The sequence below is a fragment of the Chiloscyllium plagiosum genome, chromosome 29, assembly GCF_004010195.1.
Source record: "Chiloscyllium plagiosum isolate BGI_BamShark_2017 chromosome 29, ASM401019v2, whole genome shotgun sequence".
In the NCBI taxonomy this organism is placed as follows: Eukaryota; Metazoa; Chordata; class Chondrichthyes; order Orectolobiformes; family Hemiscylliidae; genus Chiloscyllium; species Chiloscyllium plagiosum.
In genome coordinates, this window is record NC_057738.1 from 17986580 (window position 1) to 18005951 (window position 19372).

The 19372-nt window shown below is 41.3% G+C and overlaps 1 protein-coding gene across 1 annotated transcript in view; it reads left to right on the plus strand.

Annotated features, from left to right (window-relative positions):
• c29h7orf57 (chromosome 29 C7orf57 homolog) overlaps nt 1–19372 on the plus strand; it is a 142659-nt gene that overhangs the window by 65632 nt on the left and 57655 nt on the right. The window contains exons 5-6 of the mRNA XM_043718963.1: nt 5349–5499; nt 10316–10413. Of these exons, the coding sequence (XP_043574898.1) occupies nt 5349–5499; nt 10316–10413 (249 nt within the window). The remainder of the gene's footprint in view (nt 1–5348; nt 5500–10315; nt 10414–19372) is intronic.

The following is a 19372-nucleotide window of genomic DNA, read 5'->3' on the forward strand; positions in this document are numbered from 1 at the left end:
CTTTTTTTTGAAGTGGTGACTAAAGAGTGGACAGAAGAATATCTCTGGATCTTATTCATTTAGACTTTAAGAAGACATTCAATGAAGTCTCTCATAAGAGAATATGATGCTGTGGCAGTGGTGGAGATGTGGCTCAAAAGGGTTGAAGTGGGTATTACATATTCGTGGATATAAAGTATACATAGGGATGGAAGGATTTTGGATAGCTTTCTCCCAGGCAATATGAATTTATGTTTTAAAAAGAGCCAATTTAATCAGGTGAGTTAACAAATAGGTGAGTTTATTAGTTATTAATCATGAGAAGAAGTAATAACACACTTATAGACAAGTAGACAATAAGAAGTGTGTCCAAAAATGATAAAGATATAAAAGTCAGTTTCTGAGTCATTCATGAAGAGTAGATAATAGACATTATGGCTGCTACATTGACATTGGTAGTTGAAACATCAATTTTGAGATGCTTGGCTTTGCAGTCTGATTAAGATTTATGTATTCTGGTTTCCTTCAGTAGTGGTTCTTTGGTAGTACTCAAGATTGAGAGACTTTTCCTTTTGTTTACCTATGTTTAATGACTGTCTCAAAGTCGTGGGCCTTCACAGCACACTAACCCATACACTAGGGACAATCAGACTAGGGTTGAAGCAAAGGGGAAATGCAAATATATCTCTTTCCCAGATTGCTGTCTCAAATTAGCATCATATTTACAATCTGAGATACTCACAGGAAATTATAGTTCAGTTTGTAATGCATTTCTTCCTTTAAATCTTAAGTGCAGATGTGATATTCCAGATATCTGTTTCAGACATGGCTTTAGATCCATAATTGATTTGGCAGGACCAGTTAACTTTCAAAAACACATGTTTGAATTTAAATATTTGATATTTCTGTAGGTGTTCCAAAGTTATGACCCATGGTCAGGACAATAATGAACAGCTTTTATGAGCTGTGAGTGTTTAGGATCTGGAATGCATTGCTTGAGACTGTGGTGAACAGAGATTTAATTATAGCATATAAAAGGAAATTTGGAAAACATTTATGAGAACAACTTTAGTTAGTTATAGAGAAAGTTCAGGGAAGTGCGGTTAGCTGAGATGATGTTGCAGAGAGCTACATGAATATGACGGCCATCTGGTCTCCCCCTTTTCTGCAGCCATTCTATGGGTTTTATGATAAGAGATTATTAGCTAAAGCTGAAGTTCATATAATTGAGGGAAAATATTGGTGTGGCTAGAAAACTGGCTAAGTAACAGGAGAAAGTAGGGATAATAGACTGGTACTCTAATTGGCAGTATGTGATTAGTGATTCCCCATAGTGATCCTTATATTCCAGCAGTTCACCATATTTATTAACAATTTAGATGATGGGTTTGCAAGCCACATATCCAAGTTAACTGATGACACAAAGATAAGTGGTGTTCTAAGCAATGTATATAAGCATGAAAATCACAAAGTAATGTTGATATATTCAATGAATTTTCAAAAGCATCGTAAATGTATTTCAATTTAAGCAAATAATGGATGCCAGCCACTTTGGATTTAAAAGAATGGACTCGATCTTCTGAGGAGTGGCAATATCACACAGATGGCCACAGCACTGCTTTTTTACAAAAGGAGGGAACTTGACAGTTCTAACAGGAGATTCAGATTAGGGCCCATTCATAGATACAGAGCCATACTTTCATTCTGATAGTTCTTTTATAGAACTGTCATGGAAAAGCAAGCTTCTTGTACTCAATAGCAGTTAGCTACTGTATTCTGAAATGTAAACGTCCAGAATCACAGATAACCAATTTGTCAGTTGCTTCAAATGGTAGAAATGTTATTTAAGTGTGAAGTTTGGGTGGCTGGATGCCACAGTGCCAGGTAGGTAGGATGCTAGTTAGTTGAATGGCATCTGGGTAGGCTGCCTGCTGGATAGGGGCAGGGTGCCAAGTGGGTAGGGGGTAGAGTGTCAGGTGGGTGGAATGCATATAGTACCAAGTTGGATAGGGTGCCAGGACGTAAGGCGACAGAAGTGATTGGTAAGTTATGCAGTGTTTAGGCTAGATTGATGTGGAAGGGAAAAATTAGATCCAGTGGGGTTTGGCATGTGAGGATTGTGTCAGATAGAGAGGGTAGAGAGGTCAGGTCTGGCAGTGAGTAGATTTGGTGGGGGTGGGTGGGGGGTAGATCATGTCAAAAGCAGGTCAGGTCTGGACTAGGAGGAGGGAGTCCAGATGTTGGGGCTGGAGGCAGATTGGACCCAGAGGAGGAGAAGGGTGGAATTTGTCTGGAGAGGGGGAACCATACTTAGTGCAAACCAGGGCAGGACTTATACAGTAAATGGTAGGACTTTAGGGAGTGTCGCTGAACAGAGACCTAGGGGTGCAGATGCATGGTTCCTTGAAATTGGAGTCGCAGGTAGACAGGGTGATGAAGAAGACATTTGGCACACTTGCCTTCATTGGTCAGAGCATTGAGTATAGGAGTTAGGATGTCATTTTATGGCTGTGCAGGACATTGGTCAAATCACTTTTAGAATACTGCATACAATTCTGGTTGCCCTTATATGGGAAAGATGTTAAACTTGAGAGGGTGCAGAAAAGATTTACTAGAATGTTACCTGGATTGCAGGGTTTAAGTTATAGGGAGAGGCTGGGGCTTTTTTCCATGGGGTGTCAGAGGCTGAGGGGTGACCTTGTAGAGGTTCATAAAATCATGAGGGACATGGATAGGATGAATAGACAAGATCTTTTTCCTCAAGTGGGGGTGTTCAAAACTAGAACGCATAAATTCAAGGTGAGAGGGGAAGGATTTAAAAAGGACCTGAGGGGTAACATTTTCACACAGAGGATGGTGCGTATGTGGAACAAGCTGCCAGAGGAAGCAGTGGAGGCAGGTACAATTATAACATTTAAAGGCATTTGGATGGGTACATGAATAGGAAGAGTTTAGAGGGATATGGAGCAAATGCTACCAAATGAGACTGGGTCAGATTGGGATTTCTGGTTGATATGGACGAGTTGGACCAAAGGGTTTGTTTCCATGCTGTATGACCCTATGACTCAATGAGTGAAGACATTTGGCATAGTGAAGGGGGTGGTAAGGGGGGAGGTGTGTGGTTACCTACTGGGAAGTAAATGAGAACTGGAGCAGATGAAAGGTGGGAGGGTTGCTAGTGTTGGGTGGGTGGGGCTGATGGGAATGTTGGCTTCAGTAGTGGGTGAAGAGGAAGCTAGGTTCAGGACAAGGGAAAAACGTGGGGAAGGCAGAGTCCTGAGTGGGGGAAAAGGAGTATCAGATCCACCCAGGTCAAGGTGGGAGGAGTGTGGGATTGCAGGGGATTTCAAGCTGGGAATATGTGCAGGTAGTGGGGCCGAGCTTGTTGGATACTTGAGGGGTTGAAAGAGATTAGCTCCTAGGAGTGAAGAGTATCATCTTCCTGAGGTGAAGGGGTGTGTTGGGTCTGGAGCAGGTTAAAGGGGCATGTGGTAGAGGAGCAGTTGCTGGACCAGGCAGTGGATGATGAAGGGGGCTTGATCCAGAGTAGGTGAAGAACAGGGTAAAATAGGGAAGTAGGCTGCAGAGTTGGGGAAGGACAATGGCAGATTTATAACTGTCAAAGGTGGGCTCAGGTCCCCGGGAGAGAAGGGATGTCAGATCAGGAGTAGGTGCAGAGGTGGGTGTCTACAGGCTCGGAGCAGGTGATGGCAAGGATAGGATCGGTTCCCAGTATGTTTGGGTGTAGTGTTGGTCTGGAGTGGGTGAAGGAGGAGTGGTGGTCAGGTCTAGAATGAGGCAAGGGGCTTGTTCAGTTCCTGGGGCAGTCAGGTCAGGGTCTGATGGATATAAGTAGTTTGGGGAGGTATTTCTGGGGGTATCTGAGTTTTGTATGGGGCCATTTTGTTATTTATCTATGTATTTAACAGTCTAACTTTTCTTTATATTCATTGGAACCCTTTGAATTCTCTGATTTAAATGGAAACTTTTGAAGAGCTCCAGGTGTAGAGGAATTTCCCGATAGAATCCTCAATATCATGGAGGTTGCTACTTTGGAAATTTTGCAAGGTCCTCATGCACCATTCCCCTCTACACTGAATAATGACTGTCTGGGCATCAGAAAATCTGGGCCAGTATATCAGATTATTTTATAATTTGTGATAAACTAGAAACAGTGGAGTCCAGTGAGTCTTTGAGGTCTATGTACATTGATTATTAAAGCGTCACAAGGGATAAAACTAATAGAATGCTATTCTTAAATCTAGAAGTCAGAATATAAGGGGATAGCATATCTACTGATATTCAAAGCCTTAGTTAGATCACATCTAGAATATTATACTCATTTCTGGGCACCACAGCCAAGAAAGAATACTTTGTCTTTGGAATGAGTGCAGCTTGGCTCTGTCAAATGATATCTGGACCCAGTAGGCTACGTTATGTGGAAAGATTACATGACCAACAAGATTACACAATTTGTCAGAATTCAGATGTTTAACACTTGATATAATTGAAGTTTCATGGATAATAAAGGGAACTGAAAGGACAGATAGAAAAATATTTTGACTATTTGATAAGGCGGTTATAGCCTTAGAAAAGCTAGGATTTTCAGAAGTTAGCAGAATGTTTGTATCCACAGTTGATATAAGGTCAATTGCTCTTTTTTATCTGAGATTAATGGAAAGTCATTTTTCCTTTGTGTCTTACAACTATTTAAAAGACATAATTCTATTGCTCTTACATGTTGTAATACAATTTAAATACTTAATTTCCTTCAAATATTTATCCCATTTCCTTTAAAAAACTGCGTTCAGGTATTTTTTCACATTTTATTAAATGAAGTAATCCATATGTTAATGACCTTCTGTATAAAAACAAATGTTCTAAAATCTCTTCTTTCTCTTGATGATAACCTTAAACCTATGCCTTGTCACCAATTTATTTATCTAAGGAAACAGTTTCCTCTTATTGTATTTAAATCTGAAATCTATCATTTCTGACATTATCATAGTCAGTTGCTCCACATCCTCTTCACATATCGTAATGTTTCCAAACAAGGAGCCCAAAACTAGTGATTTGTATCAATTCTTCATTATCACTCTGCTGTTGTACTCTGTATTGCTGTTTATGATGACAAGTACTTTTATCAACTTGTCCTCCTCCTGATAAAGATATTCTTCAATGCTGATAAACAAAATTACTATCACACAATGCAAACATATTACTTGTACTAGCATTAAAAGACAGAGCAAATTTTAACCTGTTGGTGTCATTACTAAGGTGGTTTTATTAAATTGCATACTGATGAATATACCCTAACACATCCATTTTAAAAGCAGCCAAATTAACAAGTTTAATGTCACTACTTTCAGAGTTCCTAAATGGTATTTACCAGAATACATGGTTCATGAGGAGTTCATTCCTAGCCCTTGTGAGAATAAGTCTGGAAAATTACCTCATGATCCTGATAAGACTGCATTGGAGAAGAATACAGAAGACAATGAGAAGGAAAATAAAATAAAGGTAAATATATTGTAATAAATATATTGATTAGATTATTACAATTAGTGTGGTTTACAGGGACTTCATTCAAGCCTTTGATAAGGTCTCACGCAGAAGGCTGGCCCAAAATGTAACAGCCCATATGATCCAAGGCAAGCTGGCAAACTGGAAGCAAAATTGGCTTGGAATTAAGAGGCAAAGAGTGATTGTGGAAGGTTGTTTTTATCATTGGAAGTCTCTGCCCAGTGATGTACCACAGGGATTGATGTTGGGACCTTTGCTATTTGTAGCGTACATTAATGACTGGGATGTGATTATAGTTAGGGTTAATTAATAAGTTTGTAGATGACGTGCAAATTGGTGGTATTGTTGATAATGAGGAGGATGGTTTCAGGTTACAGTGTGATATTGATCAACTAGTAAATTGGGCAGAGCAATTGCAGATGGAATTTAATCTGAATAAGTGCCGGATGATGCGTTTTGGTAGGTCTATTAAGGGAAGAACATACACAATGAATGATAGACCCCAGGGAGTACTGGGGTACAAGAAAGATCTTGGTGTACAAATCCATTTAATCTCTAAAGATAAGTATGTAAGTTAGCTCACAGATGATGTTACCTAGTCATGGTGACGAAACGTCTGAAAACAAACCTTCCAGCTGTGTGAGCTAACTTACATACTTATCATCAACCTGAACTACAGGTCTTCTCAAAAATCGTTACTATCTAAAGACGTTAGCCCAAGTAGTCAGTGAAGTAATGAAGACATACGGTACACTTGCTTTCATTAGCTGAGGTGTAGAATGTAGGAACATGGAAGTCTTGTTATGGCTTTATAAAACATTGGCTAAGCACAAATGGAATACATGTGGTGCTCTGCTCGTCACATGATTGGAAAGACATGATTGCGCTGGAGAGGATCCAAATGAGATTTACCAAGATGTCACCTGAGACAAAAAGTTTTAATTATGAGGAGAGACTGGATAGGCTGCATTTGCTTTCCTTGGAGCAGACAAGGCTGAAGGTACACAAAATTATGAGAGGCATAAATAGAGTAGATTGTGAGAATCGTTTGCCTGTAGCAGACATGTCTATGATCACAAGACATAAGTTTAAGGTGAGGAGGAAGTGGTTTGGAGGAGATCTGAGGAACAATGTTTTCACCCAGAGCGTGGTTGAAATATGGAACATGCTGCTTGAGAGATTGGTGGAGACAGGTACTCTTTCAACATTTAAGAAGCGCCTGGATGAGTAATTAAAATGCCAGGGGCATAGTAGACAATGGATCAAGTGCAGGTAGATGGGATTAGAATAGTTTGGTGTTTGTTGGTCAGGCTGAAGGGCCTGTTTCTATACTATATGACCCAATGATTAATATCCCATCTGCTTTCTTAACCACCTTTGCTCCTGTCCTGCTGCCCTCAAGGATCTATGGACATGCACAACATGGTTCCCCTGATCCTCTGTACTTCTTAGGGTTCTCCCATTCAACATGTACAGAGGGACCTCAATTATCTGGCATTTGATTATCCAAATGTCGGACTATCCGACAAGATCGCAAGGTCCCGAGGCTAGATTAAACTATGTTATCTGGCATTCGATTATCCGGAATTTGATTAACCGAACGATATACTGTTTGCCCATGTCCTTTGGATAATCGAGGTTCCTCTGTACTCCATTGTCTTGTTAGTTCTTCCAAAATGCATCACCTCACACTTCATACACATAGTGTCTGTTCATCTTCACTATATTTTTCCACTTCTTCCTTTGATTGGGAAGGTGCCACTTCTTGAGATATTTAATATTAAATAAAGAACAAAATTTCATTGGAGCATGAGGTATTGAAGAATGAGGAGAAAATAAGACATGCTTAATTACATCACTGGCAGTTTATAATCAAAAACATTTTGTGAGATGAGGGAGAACTGGTAAAAGCAAGGGAGGCTTAAATTTCCTTTTGTGAACCTTCTGTCCAGACCCGTCAGTGATCATGGACTCAGGGAATCCCCTCCCATGGTGGTCAGCAATGTGTCCTTCACAGGGATTAAATGATTCAAGGTGCTTGTCTCCACCCAGTTATTCATGTTTTCTCTTGTTATATGCCATCTTATCCCAAAAATCGAGGTCGGTCAGTTAGTGATGTGAAGATAGTAAAGTATCAGTTCATGATATCTTTGCATGATGTTGCTATTATAGTTGAGTCTGTGCAAACTGTGCATTGTAATAAGACACTTTCAACAATATGCTGTGTGAACATAAAGGAAAATAAATTTTAGGATTGGGTACTAATTGATAGAGGTTGTTGGTATGACATATAGCCTATTGAATTAGATAGGTAAATGTTTCAGTTTGTAGGAAGTGTCATTTGAAACTGACTTACTCATGGTGGCTCAGTGGTTAGCATTGCTGTCTTACAGGACCAGGGTCCCAGGTTCAATTCCAGCCTTGGGTAACTTTCTGTGTGGAGTTTGCATATTCTCCCCGTGTCTGCATGGGTTTCCTACCACAGTCCAAAGATGTGCAGGTCAGGTGAATTGGCCATGCTAAATTGCCCATAGTGATATGTGCATTAGTCAGAGGGAAATGGGACTGGGTGGGTTACTCTCCGGAGGGTTGGTGTGTACTTGTTGGGCTGAAGGGCCTGTTTCCACACTGTAGGGAATCTAATCACTTTCCACTATATCACCAATCGTGGTGTCATCCGCAAATTTTATGGACGGGTTGGACCGAAGGGTCTGTTTCCATGCTGTACATCTCTATGACTACTCAACCTGCAAGAGATCGTTAATCTTTCACCTTCATTGCAATCATGTTCTTGAAGGCCCACAGGACTCTAAATGTCTCTTTTCCTTCACAGATGCTGCCAGACCTGCTGAGTTTCTTTTACTTTTGTTTGTTTCATCCTTCCAAGAACACAGGTTTCCTGTAGCTCTAGTCTGTTGTGCATACTGCACTCCTTTGTCCACACCATTGGTGGACATAGCTGAAGTTGTGTACTGTAGACCTAAGTTTTGGAATTCCCTTCCCAACCTTTCCATTTCTCCAACTCCCCACCCTCCTTTAATAACCTGTTTAAAATTTAATATGTATTTGATTGACCTTTAGCAATCTTGTTCTATCTTCTTTTGTTTTACTATGCACATACTAAGTCTTTGAACATTTTGCTTTTTTGAAGATGTCAACTGTTTAAACAATGGGAGCTGACTCATCAGTGTCATTTTTCTGAATTAAAATATGCTAATATAAAAATGGCAGTAGTTAGGCAAAGTTGTGATATCTTGCTCCATGCTTGATAATTTAATTCTTTATTCCTTTAACTCCATGATCACCTGATAGGCCTTCTTCCAAATTGTAGGCTTTAGAGGAAATTAAAGTGGTAATTCTATAATTACTGATTCTCAGAAAGGGACCATGAATTAAAGGACCATGAATCTCCATCAAAACAAGACCAACTACCACTTTGTGACATCTGATGTCATCGGCACTGTGGCTCAGTGGTTAGCACTGCTGCCTCACAGCACCAGGGACCCGGGTTCAATTCCCGCCTCAGGCAACGGTCTGTGTGGAGTTTGCACATTCTCCCCGTGTCTGCATGGGTTTCCTCTGGGTGCTCCAGTTTCCTCCCACAGTCCAAAGATGTGCAGGTTAGGTGAATTGGCCATGCTAAATTGCCCGTGTTGTTAGGTGAAGGGTAAATGTGGGGGAATGGTTCTGGGTGGGTTGCTCTTCGCAGGGTCGGTGTGGACTTGTTGGGCTGAAGGGCCTGTTTCCACACTGTAAGTATTCTAAAGTGACATTTCTGAAACTTCCAGCATCGATGCTCTGTGATTGGTGTTGACCAGAAATTCAACTGGGCCAGCCATATCAATGCCGACAGGTACAAATTAGAGGCTGAGTCACTCATCTCCTGATTCTCCAAATTTTTTCAAAGCATAGGTTAGAAGTGTTATAGAATACTTTCCATTTCCCTAGACAGTTGCGGCTGCAAAAATTCTGATAAAATTCAGCATCTAGAACAAATTAATTGTTCAGTTGATTGATAGTCCAACAACATCCTCAAACATCCTTCACCAGTGGCTTACTGATGCTTCTGTGTGTATTATTGGTAAGATACACTGTCATAATCCAAGGTTTTAACAGCATAACCCAATTCATCGACCTTGGCACCTAAAAGGACAAGGACAGTAGATTAACGGGATACCATCATTTCCCAATCTAAGCCATTCATTTCTCATAAATTGTGTATAAATTCATCATTTTTGGATGAAATTCCCTGGAATTCCCTCCTAAACAGCATTGTGACAACACCTTTACTACATGCACTGCTTTGGTTAAAAATGATTCACCACCATTTTTTTAAGGGAAACGAGGGATGAACAATAAATTATCCCATTGGAGAATGCCAACATTCTGAAGGTGAATTAAAATCAAATTAGAGGTAACTACAACATTGCTGCCCTAAGTCTTCAAGCTTTGGTCCCTTTTAATGTGGCTTCCTTTGGGAGTGCAGGATCAAGAAATCACTCCTTAGCACCTTTGGCTACCAACCAATCAACTTGGTATGAGCTATTTATATGATTATATGAGCTATGTTCAGCATGAGTGCTTTTGGTGATCTTAAAATGTTAAGGTCACTTGTTTCAATTTTGAATATTCTTTAAATACATTGCAATATCTGAGTAGTCTTGTTGATGAGTTTTGCACCAATTGAACCTTTTCAGTAAATTGCCAATAATCATCCACAAATAATTTTCCTTTGCCAAAATTGCCAATAAATGTACTGATACAGACTTGTATCCCTTCCTGTATCAATAACTATGCCTTCTTTTCTCCAAAGCTGAAGTTGCCAGAAATTAGAGACAAAAAGCAAAAAGAGAAAGCAAATACGAAGAAGACAGTGCAAGAGGACAACTTGGAAAATAAATTTCCGGCCATGTAAGTTGAAATTTACAAATCTGTAATGATTTATTGTCAACCTGTCAATTGATGCTGGTTAGAAAATTAGCACAATGCCAAGGTAATGGAGTGAATACAGTATGTGAAAATTGATGATCATGGTACCTGAATTTTGCACCTGTAATATTAATGGAAGATGGTCTTTAGCCCCAAATAGAGACTTCCTTCTCCTCACCAATGTTGCCCATGTGCCTCTGCTGTGCAATTAGAGACAATTATCCTACTCATCCACAACTCTGTTGCCCATATTCTATCTTGCAACAAGTCTCATTCCATCCATCACACCCCTCTTCACTGGCATGCATTGACGTCTGACAATAACTCAGTTTTAAAATCATCCTTGTTTTAAATTGTTCCATGACCTTATCTCTGCCCATCTTGTAACTCCTCCAACACCATAAGCTCTGCGATCTCTGGACTCATACATAGAATTCCTACAGTGTGGAAACAGGCCCTTTGGCCCAACAAGTCCACACTGACCTCTGAACAGTAACCCACCCAGACCCATTCCCCTACCCTATAGTTACCCCAGACCAATGCACCTAACCTACACATCCCTGAACACTATGGGGAATTTAGCATGGCCAATTCACCTAATTCATCTTTGGACTGTGAAAGGAAACCGGAGCACCTGGAGGAAACCCACGCAGACATGGGGAGAACATGCAAACTCCAAACTCCACCCGAGGCTGTAATTGAACCCAGGTCCCTGGTGCTGTGAGGAGAAAGTGAGGACTGCAGATGCTGGAGATCAGAGCTGAAAATGTGTTGCTGGAAAACATCCAAGGAACAGGAGAATCGACGTTTCGGGCATAAGCCGTTCTTCAGGAATGAGGAAAGTGTGCCCCTGGTGCTGTGAGGCAGCTGTGCTAACCACTGAGCCACCATGCCGCCTCATCCAATGTTGATTATTTGTGCATTCTTGCTTTAACCATTCCACTATTGGCAGCCATGCCTGCAACTACCTAGGACCTAAGTTCTGAAATTCTCTCCCAAAACTTCTCTTACTCATTTTACCAACCTTTTGATCATCTATCGTAATGTTTTCTTATTATGGCATAGTGTCAAATTTAATTTGACCATAATCTTGTGAAGCATCTTTGGACATTTTGCTCTGAAAGTGGTAGATATTAAATGATAGTTGTTTCAGACACAGCATCAGAGATTCAGCTTTGTGAATACCTGCAGCTCTCTATGTTGAATTCTCTCAGCAGATGTTGTATTTCCAAGCCCAGCATACTACAAACAAAACTGTATTGACAAGCCTTTTGTGTGCCAGAAACCTATTCAAATTGGAATCAGAGGTGCCCTTTGCAACACTGAGTCTGACCCCCTCCCAACCCCGTCATTACCAGTGTGAGTACTTTCATGTTGACTACCAAAGAAGAGTGCAGATTTTATAGGGAGACTTTTGAAAGAAAACACCTAAACTACTTTACGAAAAAGAAAGAAGCCTGCCATTTAGTGCTTTGCTATTATAATGTCCCCTTTTGCTTGTGGTTTATTTAATTGACTGTTAGTGATGAGGCATTTAGACGATGAAATAATTGACAAGATTACCATCTATGATATACAAGGAGGCATGATGGACAGTACTTTGAAATAGATTCTGTAAAGCTTCATTGCACTTTGTCTGGATATTTCTTTGATCTTTAGTGTAGATTTGAAATTAACTAAATGCTTTAATACTACAAAAAACACAGAACTGTGAATGCTGGAAATATGAAACAATAACAGAGATTGCTGGTCTGGCAGCATCAATGGAGAGAAAGCAGAGTAAACATTTTGGGTCCAACGACCCTTCTTCAGAACTGATTGTAGCTAGGAAAAGTTTGAGATTTACTGAAGATGGGGTGGTGGGGAGGGTGAAGGAGTAAATGATAGTTGGAGGTGGAGCCCAGAGAGTGAGAACAGCAGTCATGCAGTTAAAGGTGAGTCGGGAAGAACAAAAGCTGCTAATAAAGACTATTGCTGTGGCCTTGAAATTATTGAACTCAGTACTGAGTCTTGAAGGCTGCATGATCCCCAAGAGAAAAATGAGATGCCGTTCTTCCACTTTGTGTTGAGCTTCACTGGAACATGACAGCAAAACCAAGACAGAAATGTTGGCTAGGAAATACGATGATGTGTTGAAGTGGCAAGCAACCGGAAGCTCTGAGTAATTTTTGCAAACACAATATAGGTGTTCCACAAAGCAGACACCGTTTTGTTTCTCAGTGTAGTGGAGATCACATTGTGAGCAATGAATGCTGTTGATAAGATTGAGTAAAGTGCAGGTAAATTGCTGTGTCACCTAAAGGATGTGTCTGGGGCCTTGGAAAGTGAGAAGGGAGGAAGTAAACAGGCAGGTGTCATACATTCTGCAATTGCACTGTAAGATACTGTAGAGAGGTGTTGGGAGTGGAGGAGGGGTGAACCAAGGTGTTTCAAAAGGAATGGTGCTTGCAGAAGATTGATAAGGGATGGGAGGGGAATATATGTCTGGAGGTGACATCCTCCTGGAGGTAACAGAAATGGTGACCTATGATATTTTGTATGTGAATGCTGGTAGAGTGGAAAGTCAGGACCGAGGACTCTATCAGTGTTGCGAGGGAAGAGAAGAGGCGAGAATTGTGAGAAATGGGTTGTCCCTGTATTCCCTGAGATTTACCCTTGCTCACCAGTCTCCCATGGGGAACCTTGTTGAAGTCCATATAGATCGTATCTACCACTCTGCCCTCATCAATCCTTTTTGTTACGACCTCAGTGGGAGGCATGTTGTTGGAGGGAATCCTGAGGGACAGGATGTACATGTATTTGGAAAGGCAAGGATTGATTTGGGAGTCAACATGGCTTTGTGCGTGGGAAATCATGTCTCACAAACTTGATTGAGTTTTTTGAAGATGTAACAAAGAAGATTGATGAGGGCAGAGCAGTAGATGTGATTTATATGGACTTCAGTAAGGTGTTCGACAAGGTTCCCATGGGAGACTGATTAGCAAGGTTAGATCTCATGGAATACAGGAAGGACGAGTCATTTGGATACAGAACTGACTCAAAGGTAGAAGACAGAGGGTGGTGGTGATGGTTGTTTTTCAGACTGGAGGCCTGTGACCAGTGGAGTGCCACAAGGATCGGTGCTGGGCCCTCTACCTTTTGTCATTTACATAAATGATTTGGATGCGAGGATAAGAGATATAGTTAGTAAGTTTGCAGATGACACCAAACTTGGAGGTGTAGTGGACAGCGAAGAGGGTTACCTCAGCTTACAACAGGATCTGGACCAGATGGGCCAATGGGCTGAGAAGTGGCAGATGGAGTTTAATTCAGATAAATGTGAGGTGCTGCATTTTGGGAAAGCAAATCTTAGCAGGACTTATACACTTAATGGTAAGATCCTAGGGAGTGTTGCTGAACAAAGAGACCTTGTTGTGCAGGTTCATAGCTCCTTGAAAGTGGAGTCTCAGGTAGATAGGATAGTGAAGAAGGTGTTTGGTATGCTTTCCTTTATTGGTCAGTGTATTGAGTACAGGAGTTGGGAGGTCATGTTGAGGCTGTACAGGACATTGGTCAGGTCGCTGTTGAAATATTGCGTGCAATTCCGGTCTCCTTCCTATCGGAAAGATGTTGTGAAACTTGAAAGGGTTCAGAAAAGATTTACAAGGATGTTGCCAGGGTTGGAGGATTTGAGCTATAGGGAGAGGCTGAACAGGCTGGGGCTGTTTTCCCTGGAGCGTCGGAAACTGAGGGGTGATCTTATAGAGGTTTCTAAAATCAAGTGGGGCATGATAAATAGGCCAGGTCTTTTCCCTGGGGTCAGGGAGTCCAGAACTAGAGGGCATAGGTTTAGGGTGAGCGGGCAAAGATATAGAAGAGACCTAAGGGGCAACTTTTTCACGCAGAGGGTGGTATGTGTATGGAATGAGCTGCCAAAGGATGTGGTGGAGGCTGGTACAATTGCACATTTAAGAGGCATTTGGATGGGTATATGAATAGGAAGGGTTTGGAGGGATATGGGCTGGGTGCTGGCAGGTGGGACTAGATTGGGTTGGGATATCTGGTCGGCATGGACGGTTTGGACCGAAGGGTCTGTTTCCATGTTGTACATCTCTATGACTCTATGACTCTAAGTTTGTGAGACATGATTTCTCACGCATAAAGCCATGTTGACTATCCCTAATCAGTCCTTGCCTTACCAAATACATGTACATCCTGTCCCTCAGGATTCCCTCCAACAACTTGTCCAGCACTGACGTCAGGCTCACTGGTCTATAGTTCCCTGGCTTGTCCTTCCCACCTTTCTTAAGCTGTGGCACCACGTTAGCCAACCTCCAGTCTTCCAGCACCTCACCTGTGATTATCGATATACAAATATCTCATTAAGAGGCCCAGCAATCACTTCCCTAGCTTCCCACAGAGTTCTAGGTGCACCTGATCAGGTCCTGGGGATTTATTCACTTTTATGCGTTTCAGGACATCCAGTACTTCCTCCCCTGTAATATGGACATTTTTCAAGATGTCACCATCTATTTCCCTACATTCTATATCTTCCATATCCTTTTCCACAGTAAATATTGATACAAGATACTCGTTTAGTATCTGGTGCATCTCCTGCAGCTCCTTACAAAGGCCACCTTGCTGATCTTTGAGAGGCCTTATTCCCTGCCTAGTTACCCTTTTGTCCTTAATGTATTTGTAAAGCCCTTTGGATTGTCCTTAACTGTATTTGCCAAAGCAATCTGATGACCCTTTTTTGCCCTCCTGATTTCTCTCTTAAGTATACTCCTATAGCCTTTATACACTTGTAAGGATTCACTCGATCTATCCTGTCTACACCTGACATATTTCTTCTTTTACTTAACCTAACCCTCAATTTCTTTAGTCATTCAGCATTCCCTATACCTACCAGCCTTTCCTTTTACCCTAACAGGAATATACTGTCTCTGGATTCTCATTATCTATTTCCTGAAGGCTTCCCATTTTCCAGCCATCACTTTACCTGCAAACATTTGCTCCCAATCAGCTTTCGAAAGTTCTTGCCTAATACCGTCAAAATTGACCTTTCTCCAATTTAGAACTTCAACTTTGAGATCTGGTCTATCCTTTTCAATCACTATTTTAAAACTAATAGAATTATGGTCACTGGCCCCAAAGTGCCCCCCACCAACACCCCAGTCACCTGTCCTGCCTTATTTCCCAAAAGTCGGTCAAGTTTTGAACCTTCTCTAGTAGGTACATCCACATACTGAATCAAAAAATGTTCTTGTACACACTTAACAAATTCCTCTCCATCTAAACCCTTAACGCTATGGCAGTCCCAGTTGTTGTTTGTAAAGTTAAAATTCTCAACAACCACCCTTTTATTCTTACAGATAGCTGAGATCTCCTTACACGTTTGTTTCTCAATTTCTCTCTGACTATTAGGGGGTCTATAATACAATCCCAATAAGGTGATCATCCCTTTCTTATTTCTCAGTTCTACCCAAATAACCTCCCTGGATATATTTCTGGGAATATCCTCCCTCAGTACAGCTGTAATGGTATCCCTGATCAAAAATGGCACTCCCCTTCTCTCTTCCCCCCCCTTTCTGTCCTTCCTGTAGTATTTGTACCCTGGAACATTAAGCTGCCAGTCCTGTTCATCCCTGAGCCATGTTTCTGTAATTGCCATGATATCCCAGTCCCATGTTCCTAACCATGCCCTGAGTTCATTTGCTTTCCCTGTTAGGTCTCTTGCATTGAAATAAATGCAGTTTAATTTATCAGTCCTACCTTGCTCTCTGCTTGAACAAACCTACATCCAAAATCTCAACCTGAGCTACAAACCTTCTCAAAACTCGCATGTCCCTGCCTGTCCTGACTGTTTGATTTGCCTTTGTTCTTGACTGTATCAGTCTCAGATTGAAAGTTTTCCTCACTATCTCCCTGGTTCCCACCTTCCCACCTTATAGTTTAAATCCTCCTGAGCAGCTCTAGCAAATCTCCCTGCCAGTATATTAGTCCCCTTCCAATTTAGATGCACACCATCCTTATTGTACAGGTCACTTCTACCCCAAAACAGCTTCCGATGATCCATAAATGTGAATCCTTCTCCCGTACACCCGCTCTTCAGCATGCATTCATCTGCTCTATCTTCCTATTCCTGCCCTCACTAGCTCGTAGCACCGGGAGTAATCTAGATATTACTACTCTCGAGGACCTCCTTTTAAAATTCCTGCGTAACTCTCTGTAGTCTCCCTTCAGAATCTCAACCTTTTCCCTTCCTATGTTGTTGGTTCCAATGTGTACAATGACCTCATGCTGGACCCTCTCCCCCTTAAGAACGTTCTGCACCCTCTCTGATACATCCTTGGTCCTGGCACCAGGGAAACAACACACCTTGCTGATTTTTTGCTGCTGGCCACAGAAATGTCTGTCTGTACCTCAGACTAGAGAGTTCCCTAACACAATCGATCACTTGGATCCCGACATACCTCTCATTACATTAGAACCAGTCTCAATACCAGAAGCTTGGCTATTCGTGCTATGTTCCCCTGAGAATCCATCATCCCCTACATTTTCCAAAATGGCATACTTGTTTGAAATGGAGATAGCCACAGAAGACTCTTCCTACCTCTTTTACCTTTCCTGGAGTTAACCCATCTATGTGACTGTATCTGTGACTTTCCCCCATTCCTGTAACTGCCAGTCATCACATCCCCTTGCTCTTGTAAGTTCCTCATTGGCTCTACCTGCCTCTCCAACCGATCCATTCGATCTGATAGGATTCGCAACCAATGGCATTTATGGCTGATATAATCCTCAGTAATCTGTAAACTCTCCCTAAACTCCCACATCCGACAAGAAGAGCAGATCACTCTACAAAGGGCCATTTTTGCTTCTTTCAATCTACAAACCCAGAAAATGGTACTGTCTTATTCTTCTACAAAAACACTGCTCTCGGTTAAATGAATACTTATGGCTTATATTTTAAGTTTAATCAAGAGACATCGCTCAATAAAACATATAATCAAGAAAGAACCCACTCTACTCACTACTTACTTTAAGGCCACCCTTAAAATTCACTTATCTGCTTCTGTGCTGTGACCTCTCCCAGACAGGTTCCTCCAAGATCAGTTGTGAATTTCAATGTTTTTAAAAATTTTCTGGTGCACTCTAATGTCCAGCGATACATGAATTCAACAGCAAAGGCAGTAACTGCTCACTCTATCAGTTAGCAATGTTAGTTTCTTTCTTTCTCTCTCTCTCTCTCTCCTGCACTGACCTCACCATGTGCTTCCTTTGTCTGTTCTTCAGTAATTACAGAGTATCTTAAGGATGATTTCTTGGACCTTAGCTATTTAAAATCTTAATTCATAACTTAAATAGGGAACTGAATTCAAGTTTGCTGATGATAGAAATTAAATGGGAAGGTAAGTACTGAACAGCATGCAAAGAACTACAGTAAGGTATAGACAGGTTAAGTAAATGGGCAAGAACATGGCAGGTGAAATATGTCAATGGTAACCTCTTTGGTCAAAAAAAACTCGCTATGTTTTGAGTACTGAAGTGCAAGGAAATATTTGCTTTCAGAGAGTGCACAAATGAATATTCAACTGCAGCAGTCAATGAGGAAGGCAAATAATGTATTAGTTTTAGTTACAAAGGTTTGGAGTATTAAGGAGTATCATGACAGTTATAAAGGGATTTGGTGAGGGTCCCAGCTGATGTATGCAACTTTGTTCTCTTTACCGAATGAAAGATTTATTTGCCCTAGAAAAGAATTGTGCAACCTTTTCGTGTGATTGGCCAAATTTCAATACTTTTTCACGTAAAGGCCAGTGAGTAAATTTCAGAAAGGTAAGGTTTGGTACAACACTAAACATTAATTTTCAAAAAAAGTTGAAATTTGAAGAAAACTTAAACAACTTGGTGAGCAAAAGAAAATAATGACCAAGCAGTAAATTGACAATGTGAAAAAAGTGGATAAAGATGACTATTAAAAAGTGCCAAACAGAATAGGTAACTTGTCAAACTGTGACAGAGTGGTCAGTACATAGGGTATGGATGTGGCACAAAGAGGTCAACCCAATCTATGTACATGGCCTCAATTGGGCTCTGATCAACACAGCCCCTCCATTCTTTCCAAAGCTGATGAACAGGCACGCAGTTCTTTATACTTTCAAAGAACACTTATAGGCAGCAACAAGCTGAATTCCTTACGTGGTTGTTAACATGCAGTTAAGGTCTCCAATTAGTGGCAGGATGGGAAGGTTGGCCATAGATCATCCCATCCAGAACTTAATTCGGGTGTAGGTAGGAGGGAACCAGGGATTGTGTATATCTCTATTTCACTGAATTAAATGCCCTTCCCATTTTCTTCATCATCAGAAGATTCTACCCAGTGTATGTGTGTGAGTGAGTATAGGTGGTTGTGAGTGATTGTGAGACAGACAGACACACACACACACACACACATACCAACACCTGTTCTGTCTCCAAAATCCTATCAAATCACTGGATCTTGAGATTGGAACAACCCAGGCTGAAAAACACCCTACCAAATTTAAATTTTTGTATGAATTCTGCAAAGGCCAGCTTGGAGTATGTGCTACAAGAGGCAAATACATCAATTTGGCAGTACTGATAACTTCCAGTCTGTGGCTGAACCACCAACATACTAACAAGCGTGCTTAAAAATGTGTTGCTGGAAAAACGCAGCAGGTCAGGCAGTATCAAAGGAACAGGAAAATCGACGTTTCGGGCATAAGCCCTTCTTCAAGAATGAGGAGGGTGTGCCAAGCAGGCTAAGATAAAAGGTAGGGAGGAGGGATTGGGGGAGGGGCATTGGGAATGCGTTGGTGGAATGAGGTTAAGGTGAGGGTGATAGGCCAGACAGGGGGTGGGGGCGGAGAGGTCGGGAAGAAGATTGCAAGTCAAGAAGGTGGTGCTGAGTCTGAGGGTTGGGACTGAGAAAAGG